The sequence below is a fragment of the Haliaeetus albicilla genome, chromosome 4 (genome assembly GCF_947461875.1).
Source record: "Haliaeetus albicilla chromosome 4, bHalAlb1.1, whole genome shotgun sequence".
NCBI classification, from domain to species: domain Eukaryota; kingdom Metazoa; phylum Chordata; class Aves; order Accipitriformes; family Accipitridae; genus Haliaeetus; species Haliaeetus albicilla.
In genome coordinates, this window is record NC_091486.1 from 40464252 (window position 1) to 40480120 (window position 15869).

The following is a 15869-nucleotide window of genomic DNA, read 5'->3' on the forward strand; positions in this document are numbered from 1 at the left end:
CTACCTGCTTAAGATTTCTTTGCTGAGTTACCTATTTGTAAGTAATTCCTTGTTTAAAGGGTGGGTTGGGAGGAAGTGCAGGGAAGCAAGAGGGAATGGAGGCTGTAAATCAGAATAATGCATCGGTGGTAGGTACTGTATAGGATGCAGTGAGATGATGTTTCTTCTGGCTCTGATGGAAAAGAAGAACTGCATCCATTTTACTGTGACTCTTCTGTACTGCAAGATTCAAAATCATTGCTGCATTTTGGGGGCAAAATCTAGGGTACCATTAGGTAAGCTGAAATAGATCACACCAAAACAATTTGCAGGGCAGTTATATGTAGTCTTGGAATACTTTATAGGGATGGCACAGTAACCTGAATATCTTCTTATGTAGTGGTGTTTCTTTTAGAATTTCACATGTCTAGCTAATGTTAAGTAAAGAGAGATCTTCTGTAAGAGTGAGTAAAAAATGCATTCTGATGATATTTTTGTTGGTTTTATTTTATAGCAGGCCACAACTGTCAAAGGAAGAAAGGGTTGGAAGGCCCCACCCAGAAAGCTCTTCAGGAAGCCAAGCAGCAAAAAATCCTTGATGCTGAAAGCTCTTCATATGATCCAGTCAAAGATGCAGAGAAGGAGATAGGCAAGACATATCCAAAGGTATGCAGCATTCTTTCTCAGTATCTAATCCAAAATACACTTTAAACTTTTACTAAGCTGGTGGTGAAAGATACTTGTCCAGCGTGACTGAAAGAAGTCATACTTAGTAAAAATAAATAGGACAGGTAGGTAACAATTTTGTTTTTTGTTTGGTTTTTTTTTTTAAATACAAGTTTCTATTGCAATTAATTTTTCAGGCAGTAGTAGGAACTCTGATTAGTTGAAGCTAGCAAGCTACTTTTCGAGAGCCTGACGTAGTCACACTGCAGAGAAAGAGCACTGGCTATAAATGCTTGTTGCTCTGTTATGTTTCTTTTGTAACTGGAGAAATCCTGACGTATTCCATAGTGCGTGCAAACTTTTCAAGCATTTCAACCTGTCCGTTTCAGCTGGGTCTAAAAGGTATGACATTTGGGAGACTAAGGGCAAAAAATTGGTGATTTTTTAATAGTCAATGAAAGTTTCTAAAGTTAGGATACCAAAGGTGTGTTGCTGTTTCAGTTTGGAAGTTGTGCAAAATCAAAATTAATTCCTGACTGATTTTTTTTTTTTAATTGTTGAAAGGAACTTTTTTTATTTACTTACTTTATTCTACTTGGTTTATTTATTGAGGTTGCGTTTTGGGACTATATAAAAGTGCTTTTTATTTTTCCAAATCAAGGTAAACCTTCTAATACCTACAATTTCTTAAGCTCTTAGAACTGTTACACTGGCCTATTTTTGTTTGAGAACCACAGTTAGAGTTTAAACTGTGTTTTTTGAGAAGAAAAAAACCTCTCTTTAATTTACATTGATGTAGTCAGAATCAGCTTCAGTCTTTCCTTTCTCTGTCTCCACAAGAGTATGTCCATGGTGATTTATTTTTTGTATGTTTCTATCTGGTTTTGCAAGGGCATTTCCTCTATCTGACACTGGCAACGCACCTCTCCTCTGACGAACATACCATTTTATTTCTGTTTTCATCCCTTTTCATTCTCCTGAACCTCCAAATAAAAAAAATAAATATATGTTCAGTTGCTTTCTGAAATGCTTCTCACCACATATTGGAAATAATTCTCTGTACTGTCTTCCCACCTATTAGTATCTGAGTATTACTGAGGCTCCTGCCAGTCAGTCCATCTCTACCTTCCCTGTTTTTCATTCAGTGGTTAGAAACTTCCATCTTAGAGTCTTATAGGTTTCTCTTCTTTTCATTTTGACTTGTGATCAAATGAGTTTATCTTGGCTTATGAAATCTTATTTTTTTCTACCTGTTTCTACTGAAGTCATCAGGATTTTTATAGTAAACTTCAGTGGAGTTATGCTTCACCCCAGAATATATAAGCTCTACACAGGTAGTATGCCTGTCTGGTTCTTTCTTGTTCTTTGAAATTCATGAGCACTGTTAGTTGACTGGTTCTGGCCAGCATCTGTGTTTCTGCACATCTTATGTTTCCCAAATGAGTCTTACCAGAGGCCCTGATGTCTTTATTTGATCAGTGGATTAGAAAACTGGAGTAGCTCCAGAAATAAGACATCAGAAAATACGGGCATGTTTTAATGTACTAGATTTTACCATGGCTAAGCAATAATCTAAAACTTTAGGTGTGAGACTAGCACCTTTTCCAACAATGGAAAAATACCTTTTTTTCACTTCTCATTTCCTGGATCTATTCTTTCTAATTATTTCCTTTCCCCTGACAAAGAATGTTACCTTCTATACTGCATGTGAATTGTCTTATTTCTTAGGCTGTTAGAAATAAATGGCGGGGGGAATGATGAGTCTGTAGAGGGTGAAGGGGTGAGTTAAAATTGTGTTTAAAACAAAGTGTCCTGGTTTCAGCTGGGATAGAGTTAATTGTCTTCCTAGTAGCTGGTACAGTGCTATGTTTTGAGTTCAGTAGGAGAAGAATGTTGATAACACACTGATGTTTTCAGTTGTTGCTAAGTAATGTTTAGTCTAAAGTCAAGGATTTTTCAGCTTCTCATGCCTAGCCAGCGAGAAAGCTGGAGGGGCACAAGAAGTTGGGAGGGGACACAGCCAGGGCAGCTTACCCAAAGTGGCCAACGGGGTATTCCATACCATGTGACGTCATATCTAGTATATAAACTGGGGGGAGTAGGGGCTGGGCGACTCGCTGTTTGCGGACTACTGGGTGTCGATCAGCGGGTGGTGAGCAATTGCACTGTGCATCATTTGTACATTCCAATCCTTTTATTATTATTGTTGTCATTTTATTAGTGTTATTGTTGTCATTAGTTTCTTCTTTTCTGTTCTATTAAGCTGTTCTTATCTCAACCCACAAGTTTTACTTCTTTTCCTGATTTTTCTCCCCCATCCCACTGGATGGGGGGAGTGAGTGAGCGGCTGCATGGTGCTTAGTTGCTGGCTGGGGTTAAACCACAACACAAAGATACTCACAGAACTTCGTCCTGTATAGCACATTTATTGAACTGCAATTCTAATCTATATTATTTTATTAAAATAGTGCATTCTTACTCAACAGTTTAGTTGTCTGAGTATTTCTTCTAGTGAAAGGGATTAAGTATAAATGAGTGCCTTGCCTTCCTTAGATCATTTTCTGATACTTGGAATCAAACTTGTGTGGTGCCTCATCTCCTTTGACCTATATCAAAAGATCTTTTAAATTCTGCCATGTTTTATGTGACTTACATTCCTTCTTGCAATGATTCAACATGGCAATGACTTTATTGAAGAATGTACCATAAATAATAGTCTTGTTCTCATTTACAATAATGAAAATAACACTTTAAATTTTTTTTTGGGGGGGGGGGCAAAATTGATTTACACATATTCAGATTAAGATTACACTTCATTTAAATTCTCTTTATACCATAAAGGAAGTAAGAGTCAGACCATAAATTGGTCAGTTCCATGGAGTTCAGGTGAGGAATACATAGAAGAAATAAATGCAATTAAAAATCCTGTATTGAAACAGTGCATTTATGACAAAATAGAGAAAAAGAAAACAGAAAATATGGGAAATCTAGGTAAAATTCACTGTCAAATATTGTTTAGCTCTTTTCAGTAAATGTAAGTGAACATTTAAAGCTTACAAAAGTTCAGAGTGAACAGTTTATCCAATTTTAAAATTTAGGCATTTGGATTATATCACATTCAGTAAAAAGCAAATATATTGTCATGAAATTCTATCCTTGAGACAAAATCATAAATGTTTGTATTAACTGTACTGTTACATAGGAGTGAACTATGGTGATGAAAATGATTTAAGATCTTTTCTGTGTCTTGTAGCTAAATAATGACCTAACAAAAGCCTGTGCTTACTTTTAAGTAGATGCAAATATGACTCATAGCTGAGCTAGAACATTTACTTCAAGGACAGACATATATTGTGTTATCGTAATATCCTGTAAAAGCTGACATGTAATTTAAAACCTAGGGTCCCTTTGATATGAATTTTGTCAGTGAAAAAGCAACTGGTATTTTTCGGAGAGAGAATGTATTCTCCTGATTTTAAAATCTTTGTTACAAGACTCAATTAAATTATATGGTAACAGGCAATTAGGCTAAACTGTTTACATATCTACCCCTTAGTAAGCCAGTATCAATAGCATAAATATTTAAATTAATTAAAATACACTCACAGGTCATTAAAATTGTAGAGAACCTTTGATAATGTGATTTTTCATTATCCTGCTGAAATACACTTTTCCTATTTTTATAACTTTATTCTCTCAGGTTCCTCACAGAGTACATTCTATGTTTGATTGCTTTTATTATTTATTAGAAGGGCAATTGCAGCTTCTTTATTTTTGGTAAATTCTATTTCCACATATAATGTATTACAACACAATTTAATTTTCTGAAGTTTTATTTGGTGTAAAACTTATCAAAAGGTGCATTGGACATTTCTGGAGTTGATGCATTATCTGTTCCTGTGGAACAGCTTTTCAAATTATGGCCAATGGTATATTAAAAAAATACAGACGTAAAATCCAATGATCATACAAACATAGTTTTTGTAATTAATAAGACTTTGGGTCGAACTATCACATGTATGCATGTATAACCCCAAGTTTCTCCTCAGTTCTATGGAAGAAAGTATACAAAATTTAGAAGAACTACTGTTTCAGTGCTCTCCAACAGAAGGGAAGCTAAAACCAAATCATTACTTAATCAGATTATTGAGCTTGAATATAAATTAATACAAGCATATTGGGACAGAATTGGAAAGATGAGGTCCCAAAAGAGTTAGGAAGGGTCATAAATGAAATAGGCAATCATTTTGTGTTTGTAGTAAGGTTGCTAAGAAAGCACTGATTTGATATTCAGTACAGAGAAGATGACTGACAGATAATACAGGGAATACTTATTTCTGCAGTCCTTCACTGGTATAGTAAAACTTCAAATAGATAGCTAAGAAAATTAATACTGGTTACAAAGATATAAGACCTCAGTCTAGAGAAGGTAAAAGAAGATACAATGTCTGTATTTCAAATAAGATAAAAAGTAAAAGCTAAGAAATTGTAGACTAGACAATATAACTTAAATTCCCAAGGAAATTTGTAATGAATAAATGAAACTTTACTGAACATCTGAAAGAAACCAGGAAAAGAAGTAACTGTGAAGATGGATTTGCAAGGAAAAAGTGTTTCAATCCAGTTTAAATTGCATCCATAACAGGATAAGAGGTCTCACGGATAGAAGAGGAGCAGTAAATTTAACTTTATCTTATTCTTAAGATATAAGAGCTCTTATGTTTTTCATAAGGCTTTGGATACTGTCTCACAGCTCATTCCTATTAGCAGCTGTGGAAATCTGGCCTGACAGAAATTTTCCTAAATTAATGGAAAGCAGATATATTGAATAGGCTTTTGCTGGGATATGTTGTCATTAATGATCTGGAAAATAGAACAGAAAATATGCTGACTAAACTTGCAGACCAAGTGAACTGGATCTGGTGGGGGTGAAACAGCAAGCGCAATTGAGGATAGGAGTATGATTCAAAACTTGACCTGTTGCCTAATTGGTCTAAGGAAATAACGTGCAATGTAAGAAAAGGTACAAAACTCTACCTTTAAAAAAATGATCAAATGTATAAGTACAGAGCAAGAAGATAAAGAGTTGATCAAATAGCTTTTATTTAGAATAGACTCTAGGGTTTGTTGTATAAAGCAAGCTTAGCATGAGTCAACAATGACATAATATTGCAGAACAGTTGAACACCACACTGCAGAGTAAACCAGGAATATTGTATGGAGAATTGGAATATTCCGCTTGCTTTGTTCAGTTGGCATGTAGCTTTGGCTGCAGTATTATGTTCAGTTTGATCAAAGCTCTTCAGGAGACAAGTGGAGCATCTACAATAGAGCAATAAGAATGATTAGAAGTCTATGAAACACAGCTGTCAAAGAAAAGGTGAAAAGTGAAATTGTGTAGTCTACAGAAAAGAACACTAAGGGGATACAGCATATGTTCTTAAAATCTAACAGAATTCTTTTAAAAAAACCCCGAAACCACAAACAAACAACAAAACAACCTGTTAGAACAAGAAGTAATAAAGTAGAAATCCAGTAAGAAAGATTCAGATTACATATTAAAATTTATGGCAGTAAATATAGTGAAGCACTGGAATAGACTGCCTAGGGGAGGTTTTGTCATTGGAACAGGATAGACAGGTTTTTCTGAGGAATAATATAGGTGCAGTGTCCCCTTGGGAAAGGGGATGCACCACTGGTTGACCAGCAGAGGATTTGTTTAGCTGTCATTATTAGTTTGATTTTCCCCACAAAATAGTACTTAAGGGAAGAAGCTTTCTGCCTTGCCCTAAAATAGCAGGCCACTTTTACCCTTCTATTAAAGAACAGCAATATCAAAATAAGTTTTTATAATTCCCATTAGAGTTGATGGCTGGGGAAAGGGGAAGGACTCAACAGTAGTGCCTGCAGATAGGAAAGCATTCAGAAGATATGCCAGTCAGCAAATGAGTATTTGTGAACTGATGAGCATGACTGTAGCTCTAGAACAAGTACAGCATGTGCAGCTTCTTGTGCAGTGGGGCTGTCATCAGATACACAGTGGGAGCTGGCATTATTGCGGTGATAGTGGATATTAAGCAGCAAAGAATATGTATCTTTAGAATTTGATGCCTCTCTACTTCTACTTATGGAATTAATGTCCTGTGACTCAAATGTTAAGAATATGGTCCAAGAATAACTGGACATAAGCTAAAAAGCGTTCTTTAGTTGATTTTGATGGAATTTAGTTTAAAAGAATTACATATTTTGTTAGGTAACATTTTATTTTTTAAAAAACTCCTACTATAGACTTGAAAATGGTGAAAAGAAAAAGCTTTTTTTTAGATGAAGTCCATGCTTTTGTTTTATTTTGTGTGTGATATTCTTTATATAATAGATGATGTGATGATGGCTTTAGTTTTAGGCTTTGTGTGAACGTGTGTTTGACAGACATACATGGAGAAAATAAGAAAATGTTTAAGAATGTTAGCTACAAATAAAGCTGTATAGAAAAAAAATTCATACAACTGCAAAAAAAATTTATAAAAGACAACATGGATATAATTTTCCATCCATCATTGCAGCTTTGTTAAATCAAGACACCCAAAGCCATGCATTTCTACAAATAGATTGTTTGATATTTGAAGGCATTGGTACTTGACAAAATTACCTTGCAGAGCATCCAAAGAGTTTATTTGTGCTAAAGAACATTGCTTATTTTGAGTCATTACTTGCTGCTAAGAATAATAAAGTAACAGGCCCCCAAGACTGAAAACAAATACAGAAGAATGTTGGAAAGTAAAATGCATTTGATCCTAATTCTAATTGTAGATATGCTTTGCATATTCATATACTTCTTTCTGTAGTTGAGTGTAAATAGTAACAGATTTTAGAATAATAGCCGGTCTTTTGTGAGACTGTGAATCTCACTCTTGCTATAATTATTTGCTATAATTATTTGCAAGAACTGCTGGTAATAAATTGCTACTTTTTAAATGCAAATGCTTTTATTTCCTGGAAAAGGGACCTACTGAAATTATATTTAATTTAAGAAAAAACCTTTGAATGTTACTGAGAAATTGTAAAAAATATGAAGAATTTATATATTAAAAAAAGATTTTAAAATATTTGTTTTTCTTTATTTTTATTGATAGCATTGCTGTTGCTGTCTTTCTCAGTACGGACAGCCCTGTCAAATGGGGAGAGCTGAGAAATGTGCTGTGCATAAGGGTTTCCTTTATCCCACAGGAGTTCCTGCAATGCTTTCCCTAGCCTCCATACAAAGCGTGCCCAGCAGGTAGCAGAATGATGCTTGTACAACTATTAGTAATGTCAGCATTGTTTGGCCTTTGAGACCATAATTGAGTAATTTCATTAACTCTGGAATAATGCTTTGTTTTCCCTTTAATTAAAGTGTCAGGACCTTAAAATTTCTCTTGGAAATCGTTTGGGAATTTTGGAGTGGTGAAGGAGGAGAATGGTTTAGTTGTGCTTGTTCCTTCACTAACAAATGTGCAGTGCTTACAGCACACTTTTTGAAGCATGCTAGGTGAAATGCCATCAAATGGGATTCTGCCAGTACAATTTCTCTCTGTAACTGTGCAATTGTAATGCTCTTTTGAATGTTTAACTTTTGCCAAGGTCTCTATTCTTTTAAAGGAAAGAGAAATCACTAAGTATCATTAGGCTGTACTGCACAAGACATATATAGCAGTGCACCCTTGGTTGGGTATATTGATTATGATGTTATTGATGCAAACTTCATTACACTTGAAAAATGTTGATTGTTTTTAAGAAGGGATTTTTTTGTATGTGTGAGAGGAAAAATCCAAATTCCACAGAAGTCTATTTCCAATTATAATTCTTCAGTTTTTTAAGGTCTGTTGCATAACAAAAAATGTATAATGCAAGAAGTGGGAAGAGTTATGTAATAATTCTGGAACCCTCTATACATAGTTTTAGTTTCCAATACAACAAAAACAATGATCTGCTTTGGTATTTTTGGGTGTTGATAAAATACATATAAAAGTGTTAATTGTAACTGATAATACAATTGCAAGTCAAAATGTTCAGAAAGGTAAATGCATTTGAACTGGGGAAATAATGACCACTGTATTTGTAAAGAAATATTCTTCCAGAAGAAACATTTGGAATATAAAATTTAGCAGTTAACTTACATTAGTGTCCAGGGATGTGGTTAAAAGGAAGGGCAATATGTGAACTACTGCATGATATACTTACCCCTCGAAAAGTAGATTAAATGAGGCCAAAGTTAACAACACTAATTGTTTTTTGTTTTTCTGTTTTAATGTAGTTCAGCTTAAATTATTTATGCATAAAACTAGATCCCTTTCAAATTACTGAAATGTGACTGAAATATGAAATAAGCACTCAGACCCCTAAAATCTGGAAGGAAGGGCTCAGGTGCTCACGAACTGTGGTATTTATATTTTAAATTAGCCATTCTATACTAAGTTATGGACTTTGGTGTTTCAGTCTTTTTTCCCAATATTTAAACAAAGCCTTTGCATATGTAAACATCACTTTAAGGAAAATGAAATTCAACATTAGCATTTAGTTTTCATGGTAACAAATCTCTCTAACATACCATAAGTACTCTGGCAGGAACATGCAGTTCTCATCATGTTCAGGGTTGTTTGTCTTGTATATTCAAACAGTACTTCTGGGAGTAGAAAGTAAAGTCTTAATTGTTTTTGTTTGAATACAATGAAATGAAATAAAATGTTAAGGCTGTATTCCAAACAGTTTATGAATTAATAATCAGACAATTTCCTCCAGAAAATTTAATCATTTTCCATTGGAGTGTCACATACTATGAAGATAATCGGTCACAGGACTCTTCATAACTGGATTTCCAGTTCAAATCTAGGCTTAACAGGTTTGATCATGGTTAAAACTAGTTGTATAATCATGGATTTGTTGATCTTATCTTCTCTTACATTCAATAACCAAAGTGAAATCTCTGTCAGCAGGAAGACTGAGTTCTGACAGAGTACTAAAAACTTATGATCTTCATAGTCTTCAGGAGAAACATGACTGGGATGGAGAGAAGCTATTGTTGGCCTTTCTGTGTTGTCTGAGATCCTATCAGGTTGCTGCCCTCTACCCCCATTTATACTTTCTTTGTCCTTAACACCAGCTCACTTTATACAGATCACTGAACAATTGTCAGATGGTAACACCTTCCCTTCTGTCAGTAAGGGTTTTGCTTTCCTGAGGAAAGGTTCCTTGGTGAAGGATTTCTGCTGGAAACTAAAGTGTAATGATGTATATACAGGTGGGGTTTTTATGCCAGTGGAACAGAAATAATTTCACAGAGTGATGTTTAGACGATAAAGGTGGATCAAATCTGCTGCTGTTAAATGCAACCACTTGTGTAAAGCACAACTGCTAAACAGCATACACTCTACAACAGACAACAATTTTGTGGACACATTAAGATGTTTTCATGTTGTATTGCTAAAGTATTTGTTTTTATATAAGTGCAGTCTAATGTCTTCCTGTGGAGTTTGGCTGTGATCTGTCTGAGCTTTGTCTTTGGGGGAAAAAGCACAATGTATTTTTTTGTACTCAAGTGGTTTCACCATCTGATCTAAAAGAACACTTCTTTTTCTGTTTTCTTTCAGTCCTCCTTTTTTCTCCCTAACAGCTATCCTTCTCTTTCCTACTTCTACTCTCTTTGCAAATACTCTGAATTCTTCAACTGAGGTGCTGAATTAAAAAGTTATTTACACAAGTTTGAAAGTCTAGTATAGTATTCTGTTACTCAAAACCTAGGCCAAAACATGCTGAAGTGATAGCAATATTACCATATACTCAGTGGACGGCTTCAGTTTACACGTCTCTTGTATACTTTGCAACAGTTTTCTGTATTTAGGTTTACAAGTTTTTATCATCTTGTGTATATACAATTCAGAAAATGTGCTATATATTGTAAATCATCCAAAGCAGGTCAGCCAATCAGATATTTAATTTACTACACATCTGAAGCTGCTTTTAATTTTGCAGGAATGCTTACTCATGGTAGAAAGCAAACCTACCCAATATTTCTGTAGCACCTGTAAATAAATTGTTCTCTTGAAGCAACACAGCAAAAACTGAGATTGTTTGCTGTGATTTAAATCTGTTAAAAGCATTTTCCACAAATTTTTATAGGTTAAAAAATAAAAGAACAAATAAACAAGAAAAAAATCACTATACATAGTGTTTTTAAAAATTTAGTCACGTGTACCAGTGGTATTTGTTAATGTGAAAATTCTTTCTGTACACTATATTTCCACACTTCTGATGTATGCGGATTTTTTTTTTTTAAATTTTGTTTAGAATACTTAGCTCTTGTAGCTAATTTAGGAGCAATGCATATAGCTGTGACATCTCTCAGTTGTTTATGTATACATTTTTCAAGCCCATAGCCTAAAAAAAAAGGCCATAAAAGGATGTTTGTAATAGTAGAGAAATTCACAAGCCTCCTTATTCACACTTCATGTAAAAATTGTTGCTATGCTATATGGTATACGTGCCCTGGCTTGGACCTAGCAGATAAAATGATCAGAAAGAGCAGCGCATATCCATGTTAATGTAATAGTGAGGGAGAATACCCCAATTATGTGTTTCAGCATAGATCACAGGGTTGGTTAACGTGAAGATACTGTGCTTGGTTTTGCATTATTACAAGTAAAAAAAATAGTAATGAAGATAGAGATGAAATAGGAGCTGGTTTTACTTTTGAATATTATACTTTGGGAAGAAAAAAAATCCTCCTTCTGAGTGTATTTTACTTGGAATTTCTGATATACGGTTAGTTGTTAAGCGATTGTTTTTGTCCAAACATTAATAGTAATTAGAAAGAGGTGTTCTCTTGAGTTCCAGGTTGTAAGGCTTTGGCAACTTTTTCTTCTCCTGCTCCTGTTCTGTTGTTGACTAAACTTCCCTTGTTCTGATCTTGCCTCTCCAGCTTCTCTTCTGTTTCGCAGACTAATAGTTCATGGCCAATTTTTGCCTGCCACCAAAGCTTTGAACAACCAGTGTTATGTAGACTTACTTTGATCTGAAAAATCCACCCAGACTAAAGTAGTTTTGGAAATAACAATGAAGAGAAGCTGAAAGGGCTTTGTTGGCACTATTCTTTATTTATAGAGTTCTGTTTTATTTTAATGGAAGACAACCTATTATGTACTTATTAAGTATTTTAGAAGCTGTGTAAACATAAAAAGAATGAGAGGGGAAGGCTGACAATATTTGGAACACATTTAAGGTTAATTGGATATGTCCTGTACTGTATTCCATAACTCCTGTATTCTTTATAAAAACACAACCAGACGAAACAATATACTTGAATATATTCTTAACCTTGGTGCTAAGTTAACTGATTTTTTGGTCTGAGAATCATAGCAAGGAGGTCTTTACAATCTGTGTGTAGTTTTATTTCCATTTTCATCAGGATACACACACAGTAAGCTTCCAGCCACCATCTGGTAATCTGTATGAGTAGACAGTCTCAGTGGCAGTAAAACAGGCTGTATGTGCCACAGCTGTGGTTAGGAGCTTAGTCAGAACGTGCCAACACCTGTGCAGGAGACTATTGTTACTCAGCTGTATCAGCTACTCAGCAATGCTTTAGATTGTCTTAAATTGTATACCTTTTGAAACAATCCTTTTCTGTTTCTTTGGAATAAAAAGTTTGTTTTCCTAAATAATTTATGAATATCAGGAAAGCTTTTAAATCGGAGACTTGGAGCTATAAATATTGTTCCTAAAATTACAAATTCTGTTTTTATTACTTCTAAAAATCTTTTTACTAATTGAATTCATTCATTATGGATTTCATGTAAAAAGTAAGTTACTGTAATAAAAGTAATGAGAAGAAACAAGAAAAGGGTAACCTTTTTGTTTTTCTTCCCAGCCAAATGTATTTGAATATCATTTTAGTATGTCATTGGATTGTTCTAGTCAATATATTAATGACACAGCTGAGATTTGATTTTATTGGTGCTATCTTTTTGATGAGTCTGCATCAACTCTAATTTGGCTATTATTTTTAGCTACCCAAGTATGTGCCTGTGTTTTACAAATGAGAGGTTGATCTATTTGTAGTTTATATTGTCTTGATATACTTTAGCTGCACACCCAATATATGTAAGCCATTTACCAATGGGTTTTAAGGTTTTCAGTTTTTCTTCTCAAAATAGTGTCTATACATTTAGCAGCAATTAGTATCTAAAGCTCTGCAAAGGTGTTTAGGTTCCCAGTCATAGAAGTTAGTAGGAGTAGATGCCTAAAGCTTTTGAGAATTTAAGGCTTATATGCTGAGACTGGGTTGATATTATTGTCTAACAAATTTTCTAAGCATGCTAAAGACAGTTAAGTATCCAGCTTCTGTTTAAAATCAGCTATCATTATAGAATGTTGTACTGCAAAGGTTAGTTTTCTGGTAATCTAGTATCTTAATAATTAGTTAAAGAGATCTAATGGCTTGTTGCCACTGTCAAGGTTACAATTTTATGCCCCTATTTTCTTTTCTCCCTTCTTTCATTCTTTGTGGAGAAGCATCCGTTTTTCTGGAGGTGGTTTTCTGCCAGTTTAGTTACATGAACAGGGTTACCATGGGATCAAAGCAATGCTATTGAGTGCAAGGGAAGGTGAAGCTGCCTTAGCATGTGTGAGGGCACAGGATCATCTCTATGACTGCTAGCTGTTAGATTAGTATGTTACATGAAATCTCATTTTCATTTTCTATATAGTGTATAGTAGGTGACAGTTTCTGGGGGAAATTTCAAGTTTGTGGTGATTCTTATAAAAGTCAAACAGCCTTTCTACATCTGAGACAGAATTCTGCTGAAGTTGTTGAGGAGTGTGTAAGCTAATTGAAGCAATGGTGAGAGTCTGTTTAGTTGTAAAGAGGACTTCATACCTGTGTGTTTCTTCTACACCTTTCTTCTGAACGTTACATGTTTAAGTTCTGTATGGTCCTATTCAGATAATACAGTAAGGCATGCCTTGTTTGGGTTTTTTTGGTTTGAGAAAGCTGAAATTCTAGTGTTATGGTAAAGACTTCCTGCTGTATGAATCACTGCATTTTACCTTTCTATTGAAGTGTGCATACAAGCTACAAATATGGAGACCTTATATATCAGTGCAAAACACGTATTGGTTATATCTTTAGACCTTCTGTTCAGTGTCTTTTCCATAGATATTTAAACTGCTGCTCTCAGCTGTTAGTTTAAAGGCTGCTTTTTGTAGTTGTTTCTTCCTTCCCCCAGGAATATCCAGGTAATTCCGTGCTGTTTTATCCCCATGTCCTTTATGCGCTATTATACCATAAATTTTTTAAGCCTTAAATTAAAAAGAAAAAAAATCTGAAAATTTTAAGTTTTACTCTTTTGGGTTTCTGTGATGATACAATTTATCTTCTGCTTTGTTCTTTACATTCTCTTTAGATTCTGAGTTCAAAAAGGAGATTTTTGGAGAGAAGGTACTCATCAATTTGATAGAAGCCTCCAAAAAATGTGATTAAGGCAGTATTAAGGTCAGAGGCATACACAAATAGTGTGAGTTTGTATTGGCAGTAAAACCTTGGATGAAAAAATCCCACATAGCTTAATTTAGACATGGAAATGTGGAGTTAGGATCCTGCTTCTCAGTATCCTAACAGGATCATCTACAGGTGATTATATAACCTGTTTTAATTATGCTCTTGCAGCATTTTTTCTTCCTCTTTTCATGAAAATGTGGTCGTATGCTCTAGAAGGTTTTTCCTGTAGAAGTTGTCATCACTGAGTATACTAGACATTGATGACAATACTGAAATACTTAAGGAATCAGGCTGAACTAGCAAGAAGGAAGAGAGAGTACTATGACCTGACTCAAAAGATGAGGCATCAAAAAACTTGAATTTCTCTATAGGGTCCCCTCAGTGCAGTAATGTGTCCAACGTTCAGTAAGAGACTTGGCACCAATGAAAGCACTAGAAGTATTTTAGACTTGCCAGTCTTTCTGGATGGTGTATTGATAATTGAATGTAGAGTAGGTGTTTGTGTAAGATGTTTCTTAATTTTAAAATGTGTTGTCTTTTAAATGCTTTTGTTCTGAATAAATAAGATATTGTTTTAAGAACCTATTGGTCTGAAGGTAATCCTGAGAGAACAAAATCAGAGATGCTGTGATCTTTTTATTGAAACTCATCACCTGTATATATTTAACGTAAGGTTTTTTCAACTCCAGAAAAAGGATAAGTATGCATTTAATTGTGGAAATGATAGAAATTGAGGAATGATGTTTGATATGTTTTAGTGAGCACTACTTTATGCAGTTGAACTACAATCATGAATGTGTCCTTTGTTTTCCTCCATAGCACAAAAAAATGATCTCTGTAATAGCTAAAAAATTGCCAGTGTGATTCCCGTAAATTTCTGAGTCTGATCTGGAGACAGTATCACAGAATTTTTCATCAGTTAGGGGCTGGAAGTTGGAGTCTTTATTAGGATTTCCTTCAGGGGAAATACGGAAGGGGTCCAGAGGTACAGTTAATGGCTGAAACATTACAGGCCTTTTATCTGATGTGCAGCAATGACTGTGATCACATAGAAAAGATTTTTAAAGATGTATTAAATGCCTTTAGTAACTGCAGTTCCTTTGAGTAAAATTGTGTTGGGCTTTTTTGAGTTTTACTGTGTGAAAGCTCTTGCCAAATATTGCCTTCAGTGCCTGCAGATTGAAGGCAGAAGCACAACAAAAAATGATTTAAGGTGTTGGTGTGACAACTGAGGGTAGAAATGAAAGACAAAAGAATGAAATGACAGGTGAGGAAGACAAGGTAGCTCTGTAAGATGACTGTATCTTTGGGGAGTTTGCAATAAAAAGGCAATTTGCAGCGTAATGCAGAAATTAACGTAAGCTTGGGGAAGCATAGAGGAGAACAGGTGATTGTGAATCTTGTGTTGCAGGTGAAATTGAGCTGTAACAATTCTATGTTTGCTTGAATACCAACAAGTGGAAGTTGAAAATTGTGCATTCTACATCAGAAATGAGAAACTGAAGACCTGCCAGCAGTAATAGCTTTTATACCCACATCCAAAAGGCATTTTCCAGAAATGCTGTTTTCCTGAAACTACTCCTGTGCTTATGTTGTTTTCACTGTAAGAACACTTTGAGATACATGCCAGCTGGAGTAGGACTTAAAATGGGGAAGGTGGCAGTGCAAGTCTCTCTCTTTCTGCATAACTGGA

General features: G+C 34.8%; 1 protein-coding gene across 1 annotated transcript in view; it reads left to right on the forward strand.

Annotated features, from left to right (window-relative positions):
- Positions 1-15869, forward strand: part of SPAG16 (sperm associated antigen 16) — a 439096-nt gene that overhangs the window by 48165 nt on the left and 375062 nt on the right. Inside the window, exon 9 of the mRNA XM_069782045.1 lies at positions 494-645. Within this exon, the coding sequence (XP_069638146.1) occupies positions 494-645 (152 nt within the window). The remainder of the gene's footprint in view (positions 1-493; positions 646-15869) is intronic.